Source organism: Vanacampus margaritifer, chromosome 4 (assembly GCF_051991255.1).
Source record: "Vanacampus margaritifer isolate UIUO_Vmar chromosome 4, RoL_Vmar_1.0, whole genome shotgun sequence".
Lineage (NCBI taxonomy): Eukaryota > Metazoa > Chordata > Actinopteri > Syngnathiformes > Syngnathidae > Vanacampus > Vanacampus margaritifer.
This window is the reverse complement of record NC_135435.1, coordinates 12271311-12287776: the sequence shown is the minus strand read 5'-3', so window position 1 is coordinate 12287776 and position 16466 is coordinate 12271311. Positions and strand designations below refer to the sequence as shown.

General features: G+C 38.7%; 1 protein-coding gene across 1 annotated transcript; it reads left to right on the top strand.

Annotated features, from left to right (window-relative positions):
• Positions 1-5505: 5505 nt before the first annotated feature.
• mnx2b (motor neuron and pancreas homeobox 2b) lies at positions 5506-11724 on the top strand. Its single transcript, XM_077563852.1, has 3 exons — positions 5506-7613; positions 9795-9952; positions 10245-11724. Exons 1-3 carry the CDS (start codon positions 7109-7111, stop codon positions 10662-10664), a joined length of 1083 nt encoding a protein of 360 aa, XP_077419978.1. The 5' UTR covers positions 5506-7108; the 3' UTR covers positions 10665-11724.
• Positions 11725-16466: the final 4742 nt, after the last annotated feature.

Genomic DNA, 16466 nt, shown 5'->3' with positions numbered 1-16466 from the left:
TTTTGAGTGCTGATTAATAATTTGATACGTCCGTCCATTTTCTCTACTAGTTAAAACTGGATCACTGTTTTGTGATTCCGCTATCGTGATACCATTGATATGATATTGCGTGATCCCACAAGAGTTAGTTGAGTTATATTGTAAATATTAACTTCACTTAACTTTTTAGGATCTGCGGGAATCCTGCTTTTACTTCAGTGGGCGGCGTGGCTCAGTGGTAGAGTGGTCGTCTCCCAACCTAGAGGTCCCATGCCATTGTGACCACGTCGAAGTATCCTTGAGCAAGATACTGAACCTGCTCCCGATGCTGCGTCATCAGTAGGTAAATGAGTGGTCAAAATGTAAAGCGCTATGAGGGCCTTGTAAGGTGGAAAATTGCTATATAAATGAAGTACCATTTTGTCTTGATACTAAAATGAATCACACGAGTTGAAAATAAGATGCTCCGCAAAAACAATCAGGAACATTCCACCTGGCAGAGATTTTCAAAGCGCTTGATGGTGCTGAATATTCTTGTAAGTGGTCAGATAATGCTCTGTAAAGACAATGGGAGAGATAGCAGGGTGAAAGTAATGATACTTGCTTGAAAGCGATAAGCTATCTCCCACGTCAATGCACAATGGGGCCCTTGTGAGTGCCATAGTAAAAGCAGGGCAGTTAGACGGAAGGGCCCATTAAATTGTCATAAAACACACTGTACTAGATTGTGTTGAAAGGAAGCTTTTGTATTCAAGGTGGAAAAAATAAACAGGTGAGTTGTAGTTTGAAAAAAATCCACATTGTTGGAATTCCCCAACTGAGATAACCTGCTCTGCCACTTTTGTAGTTTGTTTGAACTGGGGGTTTTTTAGACTTATGTCACCTATTATTACATCAACAAACACTTATGGACCACAACATCAGATGCACGAGCTAACATCCAAATAATAAGAACAAAATTGTTTTCATTTCAGGAACCAAGTAACCGGATGAACTGACAGTAGGTCTTTTTTTTTTCTTGTTGCCAACGTAAACTTAAGATACAAAGTTAACTTCCATCAGCAAATAGTGAACAATTCTTCAAAAAGCAGACTCCATGAAGTTTACTGTCAAAGTAAATATAAAACAGAAGTCACTTTGTGTATTTTAAACAACCACACAGTGCCTTTACATCCACTAGCGGAGAACAACTATTATTAGTGTTGTACTGGTGAGCTGAGGGTTGAGACTTCTCACTAAACAGTATGCAAGTCTGTCTTTTATTATAATGGTCATGCAGTGTGACAACAATGTGGTTTTATTAAATATATTATGAAGTACACATTACATATGGGGGGGGGGGGGGGGGGTATTTGTAAGTCAAGGTGGCCCTGTACATAATTTTATAGTGTGAATTGAATTACTATCATGAATCCTTTCCCAGGATGGTGAGCAATTCCATGTGAGATTCCCCCACTCGTTTGCCACTCAGCAGCTCTTGAAACTGCTGAGTTCGACCTGATTTGAGGGGTGTGAACGTGAAGCAGGGCTAGATGTCATATGGCATAGTTCAATATTGGTTAATAAATAATAGCAAAAGGGTACAACGAGAAGGAAAATGAGTATATTACCTTTATCTCCTTAATGAGACAACATTCATTTTGAACTCAAGGTCTGGCAAAAAGCAAGCTGATTTATGGCCTGCCTTTAACTTCCCTAGAATTAGTCTAATTACCCGGAGGACGGCGATCTGCTTGTCGCTGCACAGGAAGCCCATTGTGCACCAGCTTCATTTATCACACCCAAGGTCCAGATGATTGGATGATGTGCTGCAGACCTTCTGGGGGAAAGCTGCAGGCTGAATCATTCAGTGGTCTGTTGAATGTTCCATTGTTATAAGTGGCTTGACTGAGTGACATTCCAGCATGGAGAATATACAGTGGACCCCCATTTATACATCCCCCCATGATAAGTGAAAATAAGCGATAAAGAGACCATATAAGAATTTAAAAAAAAAATAGTTTGACCCATCCCACATGCCTATTAAGCTCATCAACTTGTCAAACTTATTAAAACTCACTTTTTAAAGTATTTTTAGCGCCTGTTTTAACGCGTAAGAAACGGTAGACTATCGTAAACCAAAGGAAGACTCACTTGCCCACTCACTATGTGCACTTGCCTCAAACTAAGTTCACTAATTACATAAACAAAACAAACACTTGGAACACAAGATAATTGAACATTTCACCATTTAACACCAAAATGTTAAGCCAAACAAAGCAATTTCATTTAACGAAAGTGTCCTAGCTTAATGCTAACATAAACAATTATATGAAACAGAATTTAGAATATGTTAAATGTTAACCTTCAAACAAAATAATACACAAAGAGCAGCAACTCAGTTTACAACAATACTTAAATGTATGTACAGTATGTAAGCAAGGGTTTGTGATTCTGCGTCGTGTATGCTTGAATGACTCACACCGGAGTTTCTTCAGAGTTACACTTCTTTAATTCTGTTACTTTATGATGTCAGCACAAAAACATTCCTCGGATCAAAACGCCGCCTCACAGCATGCACCTACGCAGATTAAAATGACACTAAAATAAATTAGGGTACTTGAAGGGAGGTTGTAGTGTTAAAACTACTAGCAAGATTTAAACATAGCCTCACGTCTCGACTCCTCCCCCCATTGAGTCTCTGACCAAAACACGCTACTCGCTAATGTTCATGAGCTCAGTTCTCAAACATGGCCATTCATAATGGCATGCACGTTATGAACGCATAAGCGAGCTTCAACAAAATGGCAGCGCTAGCAATACTAAGTTAGCATTAGCACTGCAAACAGGCCGTCATAGCTTAAGTTGCATGACGAGTGTTATTGGTTGGAAGTTTTCGTTTTTCGGAATGTACAATAAATTAAAAATCAGCGAGGTGACATACATCCCTCAAGCGGAAATGTTGACAATTCCTATGCTTAGAGATCATTTCACTCGTGTACTACACTCAAGTTATATAATGAGCTTTATCAAATATGACAAATTTAAAAATGATTTTTGTGGTAAATTGAAAACTCCCCCTTTCAATGGGGCTTTAAATTAAAACACAAACTTCCATAATGGTGCTAATGGAGAAGGGGGATATAAAGCTGCGCACCTAAATTTTATAGTGGACATTGTCACATTATTTATGTACATATTGCAACATGCCATATATAGCAGTATGTTTACTCTACTATGTCTCATCCCGGTAGTGGCATTTGTCTTCCTTTATAAATGGATCATAAATGCACGATCAATTGTGATCATTAATGTGCTGACTAGTCCTGCAGCTGGAAGTCAGACAATTGGAGAACAAAGCAGGATCAGCGTGAGGACAGGTCACGCTATCTCTTTGCAGCGGTAATGATTGAAAAATCAGCCTGTAATTGCTGATAGGCTCTGTAATGTTTCAGTAAACTTCTGTTGGCGGCACAGTTTACTGACACATAACTCTTCGATAAACTGCCGCTTTGTAGGGCCGGCGCGTCTCTTTGAACTGATCGTGTTCTCACGGTGTGAAGGGCGTGTGCGTGTAGACGAGTTGTGCGCAGAGTTCGAGAGGGCATGTGTGAAAGTGGAATGAAAAGATGTAATGAGGGATTTAGGCTGTCAAAATGACGCTCACAGTGAAAAGGTGCAAAGCTATGTTTGATAATGATGATGATGATGATGAATGCTTTTTATGCTTTGTGACTTGCTGACCTCTAAATCACTTTATTATTATTATTCAGAACTAGTTTGACTATTTTAGCTTTGCGACACCACTTGATTCAAGCAGTGGTGGCAGAAGTACTCACACTCTAAAGAGACACATTTCATTTTTGTGTAAAAAAAAAAAAACATACCCTCATAAAAGTAAAGTAGGCCTGCTGACTGCACTCATACCAATTAAAAGTAAAAAGCAACTACTGTACTTGAAATGTTCTTAAGAGCAAAACTAAAAAGTACATTTTTCATGTCAATTAGATACAATTCAGCCTGATTTGCTCATCCACTATCTTTCATCAAGTTCAATGTTTTTGTAGATCGGCTGATGGCAATCATTGTGGAGAATGTTAGTTATAGCAATTGCATGATGAATATGTGTAAACGTCTGTGGAAAGACATTTGAGTATTTATTTAATATTCATCTTAAGATCCATAGTATGCTCTTTGACCTTGCTAGTAAGACAAATCAGCACACCAGCAGAACAATTAGGCTGCACTAAATTAGTAAAAGTCCTTTCCACTATTGTTATTTATTATTATTTTTAAAGGTGAAGTATGTATGTATATATATATATATATATATTCTTTTTTTTCTTTTTCTTTTTTCCTGAGAGAGCTCAGTATTGTTCATTCAGTAATTTTACCGATTCGACATGTCATCATCATTGCTCTCTCTTTTTGTTGTATGTGCGTGAGTGTGTACTCATTAATTTACCTAAAATCTAATAAAAATCCCATACCGTTCACCTAAACCGAATACTTCAGAATCCAGCTAGAGTCGTGAGGTTGTCAGGAGACCCGAGGAAGGATCAAAGAAAGGAAAGTGAAGTGAAATCCAGCACCGACCAGACATTACCTACTACCCACCCGGTTACCAACCAGAGTCTTTCACCAACCCCTACATATATATATATATATATATATATACAGTATATTTATTTATTTATTATCTATGCAGCCCCACTAGTCTAAATATATTATTCTGGTTAATATTGCGTTAGTAGAATATGAGTTAAGCAGCAAAATCCAGCTGTTTTTATCAATATCAGAAGGCGGCCATTTTGCAACTTGCTTTCGAGTGAAAATGACATCACAGTTGCTCAAGTCTCAGGTAAGAACCAATCACAGATCAACTTCAGAAAACAGGTGAGCTGTGATTGGTCATTGCCTGAGCCCTGATCAACTGTGATGTCATCTTCAGTCGACACCAAGTGGCATAATGGCTGCCCCCGGAGATGGATGAAAACTGATGTTTTTTGCTGCTTAACTCATATTACACAAATGTAGTATTAACCAGAATATCATGTTAAGACTAGTAACATCACACATAACATTTTTAAGGTTGAATTCCCCTTTTAAGATGGTATCTGGTGTAAAAAAAAAAAAAAAGTAATAATAAAATTGAGAACTGATTTATAGCATTTGCAACCCTGATCAGCCATTGTCAGGGAAAAACAAATGACATTGGAAGCAGAGGTGGCTGACTTCGCAGCCTGTGATTCAATTGAATTTGGGGGCTGCTGTCAACAGGCTCGGGTGAGGCATGACACCCTGCTCTGCCCATTCAAACGACATTCTAATCATAAAAGCAAGCCAATGAGGCTTTGGGGAGGAAGGCATTGTGAGGCGCACTAAATTCCTTGGAGCAAATTGCCAATGTTTGAGCAGCAAGGAGGTAATCTGCTGATAGGGAGCAGAGGGCACGAGACGGGAGGCTATAAGGCAAAAAGGGGGGTGGCAGAGGAGGGAGGAAGGGGGCGGACCTGCTCCAAGCTTCAAGCTTTTCTGGAGGTCAATTCCTTTCATGACTGATAGATGGAGGAACCTCAGAACAGTTTTCAACATGTATTAGTACTAGACAGTCTGACATGTTTGGGCTCAATTTCATTATGCAAAGCCATATGCTGCATAATCTAAATATTTCCACTTTTTGCTTTTAAGTGCCAAACAGAATTATGGCAGTTTATGGCCAACAGTTCTTGCAAGTTCCCAATTTTTTTTTTAGCATCCTGCTCCTTTTTTTGTGTTTAAAATGGCATTAGTTCACATTAAGTAGAGGGTTAATTAACTTATACCCTCTACCGTCCTGTTATTATGCTTTTATATGGTTTGTGTGCAATTCTAGGTCATAAACTTTAATTGCATCTTGGATGGCCGTGAGAATGAAGGGAGCCGTTAATATAAATGATTTAAATACTGCACTCGGTGTTCTTTCTTTGCTGCGTCCTCCATTCAGCAATATTTTGAGGCTCAGAATGTTTGTGTCACCATTTGATCCCAAGATTGTCACGATTTATTGGACCAATTTAGGAGATGTCTAAAAGCATGTGTAAATAGAAACTCACTTTTAGATATGTTTAGTTTTATGGTCATAATTTACTCATTTGGCAACTGTGGGGTTATATATATATAAGTGTTTCTTAGAGCCACAATATTAGTTATACAGTTTAGAGAATTCAAGTTTTGTAGAAAATTTTGTGTGAATATTGAAGAGACGAAGACAAACTGAAATGCTGTAGAATTAATTGTTAAAATGTAGAGAGTCCGACTTAAGTTGCAAATTGGAATGATTTGAACCTGTTGACAAATGCAGAAACAAGAGTAGATATATAAACTATCTTTCCGTGTTGGGAAAATTTGGGACCTTTAGTAAAATGATAAATACTTGCCATATATTCTGAATGAGCTGAACAGTTTGAATTTGGAATGGGAAATACTGTAGCCTATAAGGAACTTTTGTTGTTGTTGAACGTCTGGTCTCACACTTCAGTATCTTTGTGTGTTTGTGTGAATGGAAAATGTGAACTGAAAAGTCCTGAATTTTGTGTGTGTTTTGAAGTTTTATTGGTCTGACAAATGTGGAAGGAGAAGCAATTAAAATGATCCTGAAAATGTTTAAATGCAATAAAAAATTAAGCATTATTATTGTCTTTAGATGTGCTGCATCATGCGCGGATAATGCCTAGTTGTGGCCAGTTAAGTGTGCAATTTAAGGGTGGAGATCTGACACCCATGTCATATGCAGTACTGCAGTTTAACAATTGACTAATCTTCTAATGTAGCCTTCCCAGCTTTGATGCAGTTGAAGGTGTTTGCAGGCGGGACAAGGGTTGGACATTACCTCACTCGCAATGCTTTCCAGAGGGGGAGAAACGAGCGGGTAATTAGCTGATTAGAGGCCCGTCAGAGCCAATCACAGCCGGCCCCCACCTCGGCCTGGATTGACGGATGAATGGAGGGAGGGAGGAAGTGTGTGGAGTTGAGGTTGAAGACGGACACCTTCCCAGTCGACGCGCTAAATAAACTCACTCTGCAAGACCACAGTGGGCAAACAAACAGTAATCTGCAAGCAGGAGTTACTGCAACGTGACACATGCGTGCGCTAATTGCATCAGGTTGAATGCACTCCGCAGGTGTGCAGCCTCTAAACTTGTTGACTTCTTTCCAACTCGTCATGGAGAAATCGAAAAACTTTCGCATCGACGCCCTGCTCGCAGACGAGCCCAACCGGGCCAGCCGAGACCGAGACTTGTCCCCGGGTTTGAGCTGCGACAGTCCGGTGGGGAGCCCCGTGTCCTGCCGCCGCGGGGACACGCCGCCCCCTCGGGCCGCCGCGCACATTCACGTGTCAGGAATGATCCCAAAAGCGAGTGTGCTCAATCTCGCGCACCCGGGACTGGCTTCCATGCCACAGGCTGCCATCCCGGGCATGTACCCGGGAGCGCCCATGTACCCGTTGTCTGCTCTGGGTGGTCAGCACCCTGCTTTCGCCTACACCGGCTTTACGCAGCTGACTCACGCCTACCCGGAGCACCTGAAGGCGGCCGCGGCCATGGCGGGCTCGGTGCCCCTGGAGCACTGGATCCGGGCAGGGATTATGATGCCAAGACTGCCAGATTACAGCGGTGAGTCTTTTTAAACTGTTGTTTTAGTATCTTTGATATCAATCTAGGACCACCAAGTAGCCTAATGCCCAACAATTGTAGGTAGAAGGCACAAGGCATAGATTTCATTCCTAAAAATAAGTACGTTTAATATTATTGTGAGCCACTGTAACCCTATTTAAATTCAAATGTATTGTGCATAAAAGTTCAAAAGTATAGGCCTATATAATTGTTTGAAAACAAAGCGTTCTAAATGCAATTGTACTGTACATAAAAGTTGTAAACAACAGAACTGGATTTAACAAATGTATTGCCCTGGATTAAGAAAAACTTTAAACATTACTCCATTTATTTAATTCAGTGATTCTTCTACTGGTAGATCAAAAATAATAGGATATTTCTTTCTTTTTTTTTATTACCATTAAAATGACCCATTTACTATTCTATTTTCAAGTTTATCATTAGGTCAAACAGGTCAATCATTTTCCTTCTCTTTATCAAAAAATGTCAACATTTGGTAAGGTGCAAAAAGATAGGATGGATTAATAGACAAACCCGGACCACTGCATGTTATTTTATTGCATTCTAATAGCTTCAACCGTCACAAAAAGGTCATTAGAGTTAGATTAGTGACACTGGAAAAGTTTGCTTCTCACCTATGTCAAAATTGATACAGTACGTAAAGGTCATCAATTTATGAATTGCAAATAGACAAATCCCGTTATAAAAACCTTGTGTTTTGTATTTAACATCAGTTTTTACTCGTCAGGGCTTTTCTGCCTTCAATTTGCTTAAAGCACTTTGACACTGTCTCCTTATTCACTTACGCTGATGACAAATCATCAGGAGAAACTCGGGGTTCCGTAGGCCCATCTTAAACCAACACTAGCTTGTTTTGTACTAAATGTTTCTACTTTTTTTGATTTTTTTTTACTTTTCTGTCAGTGTTGGCAATATATCCATACACTCCCTACTTTATTAGACCCACTCATATTTTCCTTTTGCCCCTTCTGTGTCTCTATAAAGCGCAAACCGATGAAAACTGTCTCAATGTGACAAAGAAACTAATAAACAAGCGCCTAAAACGTTTTGTAGTTCATCAATAAAATCCCAAAGCCGTCATTGAATTTTCATTAAGTTAATGGCACGCTTGTGATTTTATGGCCTGTACGGCCCGGCATCTGCTTCTGCTGTGTTGCCCGGCGTCAACAATAAACTGCAGTAAAGCCTTACAGTTAATGACGACCGCAGAGTGCTGCCATATGTGTCTACTTATACAAAAATGATACTGAACTTCCTGTGTCCTTGGTATCAGCATTTGGCCCCAGATTTCACACGTGTGTAAAACTTCTCTAAACTGGCAGATCAATTGAGTGAAATTGAGCTATAACAATGCAAGAAATGATGTGACAATGGATAGGGGTGTTCAAACTGTGACATAGCACATTTTTTAGCAGCCCACGGAAAATACTGAAAATAACATTGGACAATGCTGGCAATGCTTTTTTTTTTAAAAGAAAAACAAGTTTGAGGGGGCATCAGTGTGAAAACTGAGGGTTTAAAAATAGTGACTGAATGTGGGGGGCGTGGGGGGGTGTCTATGATACCCACATTCTCCATTGAGGCCACGCCCCTAACAACTATTACAATTTGATGATTAAAAACTAGGTTTTATATAGAGCAGTGATGATCAAATTATGATACATTGACTCCCTCTAGTGATAAATTCCTCCTTATTAGTTAGTAGTAGTTATTTCAGTTGAACTAACTTTTACATTTCACACATTTGCATTAAACCCTTAAAGGAGATGTCAACCCCAAAGTTGTCTGTCTAAACACGACATTGTGATTATTCTTGTGTTTGAGTTAAGCAACAAATCCAACTGCTTTATGTCCGTCTCAGTAGGCGGCCATTTTTACAGCAGGTGGCAAAATGGCCGCCCCGTGAGATGGATAAAAAGGTGTGGATTTTGTGGCTCAACTCGTGTTCCACAAATATTAATCAGTGTTTGAATTAGTGGGAGCACATAGAATATATATTTGTAATGTAATTGTGGCTTACAATATAAAATATACATTTTAGGAATAAAAATATAACGTGATGTAATAAAATGAGGACATTTTGGCTTTTAACGAATTGTTCTGTACCTCACTGGAGTGCATACGGCTGAAATTGTGATAGTAAGTGTGCTCCTTTTAAAGGCCCCCAGTCTGGTCTGTTGGGAAAGTGCCGAAGGCCTCGTACGGCCTTCACCAGCCAGCAGCTGCTTGAGCTGGAGAACCAGTTCAAGCTCAACAAGTACCTGTCCAGACCCAAACGCTTCGAAGTGGCCACTTCTCTTATGCTGACGGAAACACAGGTAGGAGGGAAACCGTCTCAAAGTCGTCATTTTAATTGTGCTGAAAAGCAGTCAACTCCAAAAATGTGTTATCATTATAGTTATTTCTTAAACAAGTTCTCCAAACCATTTCAACCCTCACCTTCTACATTTCAACATTTTAATTCCACTGCATTTTTAGAATTCACACACAATTTTTGCAAAAATTACAATATCTAGGTTAGTTTGAGTTTGCTATACTAATTCTAATCCCTCAAGGGTAAAGCAAGCAAGCAAGTAAAGTAAGCTTGTGTTTCTGTGGCCTTTTGGTCAGGTCAAGATCTGGTTCCAAAACCGGAGAATGAAGTGGAAGCGAAGTCGGAAGGCCAAGGAGCAGGCCGGTGCTTGCGGCCAGTCTGAAGCCGCTGGAAAAGCATCCAGTAACAAACCCGGTGCGAAAAGGTCTCAGCATGGGAGTCCAGAAGACAGCGCTGTGGATCTACTTTTGGAGGATGGTGATGAAGACGAAGAGGAGGAGGAGGAAGAGGAGGAGGAAGAAGAAGAACCCCGGCACGGTTTTTCGGTGGTTATGGGGAACCGAGTCGGGATGCCGCGATCCATGGACTTCTTGCAGCGCAGCGCCGAAGTGGGCTTCAACCCGCACAGCCCTTTCACTGAAGATGAACTGGAGGGAGTGCAAGCAGGAGGAGGAGGAGAAGGAGGAGGAGACAGGAAAATGGTGGCGGGACTGTGAAAAGACTGAACATTTGATTTCAGGGACATTCGCTTGAAGGCAGTCTACCATTGTGAACAACCAGAACATTTGTTGTTAGCCCGTAAATGCGGATCATTTTCCATGCACACAAATAGAAGATGGTATCAATTTTGATCCAAGCTAAGAATATGCTCTTAATAATTGTCTCTATCAAATCCTCAACTCCAGATCTTTTCACTTTATATTAATAGCCACTCTGATATACAGTAATTGATAATCCTTATAAATATGTTTCAGAGAAAAGGGAAGTGTATTTTACTTGCACTGTTTTGAAATGCCCCATAACTTTTCAAAAATAAGCAGATGTATGTTTCTGCAGGAATCTTTGAAATGTGGTGGGAACACAGACAGTTCTCAGGACTGTTTTGAGCACCTATACAACAGAATTACGTTTATAAATATTAAATTGTGTTTGTGGGTAAATTTAGGCGGCAGAGGTCATCAAATTAAAGGGTTGGAAATTTACATTTAGGGTATTTTCATTGCTGCCAAATTTCAAAATAGGTCAAATGTGACCTAAAGTATGTAAAGGTTAACAACACATGGACTTAATGCTGTTTTCTCGTTGGTGAAAATGTGAAAGGTCGGCTACATGCAAACACATCCAGTACTGCTATCATCATTGCTGCACCTTCAAGTTGTCTCGTCTCCTCCAGCCACCTTCTGAACTCACAGTTAATACACCATGTATTGTAAGACAACAAGCTGTGTATAAATGTACACAAAAAGATACTGTTTGACTGACCAATGGTGCTTCAACTTCCAAAACATAATGCCTTTGGCACCACATGTTAAGATGCTTTTTAAATTTGTTTATTGTTTCTATCATTTTGAATGTGATGTTGCACTTTCACCTGTTTACTTTTTAAGCGTTTCCCATTTTTGTTTGGAAATGAATTGAAATTAATTTATTTGATTTGTTATCAAAATGGATCATAATGTATTTATCTTACTCTTGTTTGTTGTTTAACAATATGAAAAAAACAAACTTGTTTGACATGTTGATAATGTTCTCAATAAATACACTTGACTTGACTGAGCCATTGCCAAGAAAAATGTGATTAGACTTTAAATACAGTATGTATGGTCATTTACTTTAAAAATGGACTCTGTAAATTGCTTGTTATTCTTTTGGTGGACATGGTGTGTTAATATTCAAAAGAGAGAAACAACTCATCCCATTCAGATGCTGTATAAAATAGAATACAGTGGCTATATGCATGTTTATATTGTGTAAGCAGGCCAATTGGATTATTTGAGGTCCATGCAGCATTTGTGAGAAAACTCAGGAAATAAAGTTGATCACATTTGAAACTGAACATTTCTTCAATGTAGATTATGTGCATGCGTGCGTGTTGTTTTTCGGACAGTAGGCGGGGTACACCCTGAGCTGGTAGCCAGCCCATCGCAGGCGATTAGAATCAGTAAATTAAACTACAATTGTATCATTAATACGTTAAAAATTAGGTTCATGTTGCGACAAAAGACTACAAAATGCACTTGACAGGTTATCGGAGAGGAAGGTACCGATCTCGACGAAGACAATGCCAAAGTATGCAGGTGGTCCTCGCTTTACGACTACTACAAATGTGTACTTAAATCGGAAAATACTGTATTGCATCACTGACCTACATTTCAAAATTACAATATGTCTGTACACAGAAAAGAATGGGAATGTTAACATTTCAGGGTTACATTTTTGCAGTTGAAGTGTGAATACAACTGTGCAGAGATGTAATGAAACTCCGCCTTCGCACGAGCTCTTCTCTAGTTTGAGAGATGAGTCCATTATCACTAGGAAAACTGACATTCAACAAAAATTGTTTGGGCCCATGAAGTCTTTTTTTATGACATGTTTTAGTCAAAACATTTTGAATTGTTAAATACGTGTTTCACTTTATCTCCAAATGTGGTGTCATTTTTATAGACTGTAAAAACACAGTAAAGCAACTCTTTTGAGGATTTAAAAAAAACACTAGATGGCGCAATAATTTACACTACGCGTGTAAAATCCACAGTGACCATGGTTGACTAGTGTTACATTTTAACAGCCATCAGAGTTGTTTTAACTCCATTTCAGTGAAAAAAAAAACACTTTCAAAAGTGTTATTTTCACCAATTAGTGTGGACCAACATATAAACTTTTGAAGAGTTAAATGTAACTCTATAGCTGTTGAAATAACTGCAGATTTTTCTGTGAAAAACAGAAACAGTGATGATAACTGAGGAGCTAACTGTTGTTCCCGACGTCATATGTTGCGTCAGTCAGGACCCTCACGACCCCTCTACCCCCCACCAACCGCCCATTATGTCCAAAATTGCTCACAACATTTCCACTCACTTTCGAAACACACTTCATTTGGCATGGCCACTTGCAATAGGACTATTATAATCATATTATTAGGTAGCTACTGCAATGTAATATACAGGTTAATGTGGATCACATCAGCGTTGGATCACAGAGCCTCTACAATTAAGGAATATAATGCAATTTGGATATGGAGAGGTAAGATAGGCTACTATATGCCCCACTGATTATTGCATCTACGTAAAACCAATCGCAATAAAAACGGATATAAAATGGGATGGCATAAATCACTTTTTTTTTTAAATTTAATTTATATGTTGGTGATAGACCGCTACTAATTCAGGCTTTAATTTTTTCAAAAGCTCTTGGGTCGCACTTAATCGCCGAGGTTTACTATTAGCCACATAATTAAGTTAATGAATAAGAAAGATGATGTCACAGGGGTCCAACAAGATGAAAAACGTGCGTAGAAATATATGCAGAGGATTTTCATTGGCCCAGAATGAGAGCATTTATGGTAGTTCATGGTGGCCTAAATGCATTCATACTCTGCTTCACAATGCTTTCACAATGCTTTTTTGAGATGGATGAATGGATGAATGGATGAATGGATGAATGGATGAATGGATGAATGGATGAATGGATGGATGGAGGCATGGAGGGATGGCTGCATGGATGGATGGAAAGATGGTATTCATACACTGTAACGAATTGACTGCAGAATTTACAAGAAATAACTGGCAAAAAAGTTGCCAGCTAATTCATGTAAAATCTCATTACATTACTGTATTTACTGTATATAAATTACAGTTACTTACTGTATTTACTTTTACAGCAATTCGCCATAATCTAGTTTACAACCGTTTCCTGTTTTCCATGTAACTAAATAAAAATACATAATACAGTATGTCGTTGTAAAATCCATACATCCATTTTTTTTTTAACCACGTTTTCCTCAAAAGGGTCGCTGGAGCCTATCCCAGCTGGCTTTGAGCAGTAGGCGGGGTACACCCTGAACGGGCTGCCGGCCAATTGCAGGGCACGCAGAGACGAACAACCATCCACACTCACACCTAGGGACAATTTAGAGTGCTCAATTAACTGGTCATGCATGTCTTTGAAATGTGGTAGACCAGTGCAAAATCCACGTACGCACGGGGAAAGCATGCAAACTCCATCCAGGAAGGCCAAAGCCCGGACTCGATCTCACACCTGGTACACTGATGTGCTAACCAGTCAGCCGCCCTTGTTGTAAAACCAATCCTCGTTCTGCAGCCGAGTGCATAAATGAATGTTAGATGTAATGTTGTCTGTTTATCTGAGAAATGCGATGTGAAGACAATGCAGGCTGAACCTCGTCCTAAAATATTGTTCTTGTCTTTGCACCAGTGACAATACAGGGTCCGCTATTTGCTTCTTCTCCAATAGAGATGCCCGCCAAAATTCAACAATCTTTACAGTATTTACATATAATCCACATATATACATGCCAAAACGGTACAATTTACAGTATTCTACCGCTAATTATACAGCAAATTACTGTATTTGTTTCCCCCCATAATGCATTGCTGTATACAGTTAAATACTGTAAAATAAAATAAAAAACAAGAAAATGCTGTAATTTTTTTTACTGTATATTTTACAGAAATTTGTTACAGTGTAGATTTATTTTATTAGATGAGTCAAAAGACAGCACATTTATTTGCCAACCTTCAATTTCAAAGTAATATGTTTTTATTTATTTATTTATTTATTATGTATAGGCTACATCAATTCATCATCATGCACATTGCAGCAAATCAATTACAGCTCGTGGGCTGGGCTGCTGCATCGCATGCACAGCTCATTATAAGGCCTTATTATTATTGATTGCACGACTACTAATACAATCTGAACTCACCTTTATTCTTGTTGATTCCCATTACGCATTTCGTCTCGTTTCTTACTAAAAATGCAGACGACCTTCTTTGTTTTGGAGCCATAATGCACAATTTGTCTATAAAATATTTCACTGTCTTTTGAATCACTCACTCACTCACAACCCCCCATCATCCCATTTGTTAGACGAATAAATCTGAAAAAACATATTTCACACCGTTGAATCAATCAGCAAAATGTGGAGCTCATTACGTGAATATGAACAGATTGTGTGATCTCTTAAGGTAATCACACGTTTCCCGGGCCCTTGTCACTTAACTAATGGACAGCAGGCGTCGAGTGACGGAGGAGCCCAATAAATTTACATCAGTCCTACTCAAAACGCATGAAAAACACACCGTTTTTTTTTTTGCCTGTAAAGTTTATTGAAGAGGGCGTGGCCGTGGGAAATGTATTCACGCATGACATGTCACTTGATGCTTGGGAATAACCTGTCTACGACGATGTGTGTTAAAAATATAGGCCCACGAGTTGGAACTTGGCTGTGAAGCTTATTGATTATTTACAAGACGACCAATGAAAAATAAATGGACAAAAAGAAGCATCTTCCATTCTAAAAGAACACATTTAAATAAATAAATAAATAAGGTAGAAATTACAAAATTGGGTGAATGCTAGAGCATTTCCAACTCAATTCATTAACTATAGGTCTACTAATTGGTAGAATCGTGAATGAGACATTAAAATAAATAAATAAATAAATCCAAATTTTCCTCTTTGCAACCGCGGACTGAAGTCCAAGTTACCGGGAGGCATCTTGAGAACTATCGTCCACGTTCCCAAATTTCTCTCATATTCATCCTTCCACATTTACATGACAACACTGACAAATATTTTCACCATCTGCTTCAACATTTCTTGACCGGTTCGAAACCATTCCAGTTTGAAATGATTCGATGATGCTATAGTCCACTGTATTTCAGTTCAACGTATAACTCTTCGGCATTCACACCTAATTTGCATTTTAAATGTAGCTATAATGTTATTGTGAATAATTACTTCCATGTCCTTCAATAATGTATACTGTATGTATAAATTGAAATGATCGACGTTGTGAATATCCATTTAAAATTGTGCAGTAGGTATTATTTACAGTATTAGGGTCTCAAACGTCCGTCAGGCATGTGTGCCATTAAAGTCCACAGCTGACCCCTGGTGGTGAAATGTAAAGTAATGAGGAATTTCCCAGAAAAGGCAATGGTATACTGTAGGCTACTTGTACAACAAAAACAAATAAATAAATACAAATAAAATCAAAAAATGAATAAATAAATAAGATAGTTTGTAAAGACAAACTATACCTCTAGGATCCCTGAACATTGTTGTTGTTTTTTTACAAGTGCGCAAAAGTTATAAATGCAAACTGTAGACATTCTATAGAAATGTTGTAGGAAGCGCTATATAAGTTCAGTCCATTTTCCATTTATCATATCGTATCATATCATATCATATAAAATATATCTGTGTACAGTTAATTTCCCCCCACAATTTTACGGGCAAAACACAAATTCCTTAATGGCAATGAATATATACAG

What these genes read in the sequence shown, in the direction of transcription:
- mnx2b (XM_077563852.1), top strand. Translation starts at nt 7,109, where the DNA reads ATGCACTCCGCAGGTGTGCAGCCTCTAAACTTGTTGACTTCTTTCCAA. An exon ending in AAGACTGCCAGATTACAGCG is followed by an intron (nt 7,614 to 9,794) that starts GTGAGTCTTTTT and finishes CTCCTTTTAAAG; the next exon opens with GCCCCCAGTCTGGTCTGTTG. An exon ending in TTATGCTGACGGAAACACAG is followed by an intron (nt 9,953 to 10,244) that starts GTAGGAGGGAAA and finishes CCTTTTGGTCAG; the next exon opens with GTCAAGATCTGGTTCCAAAA.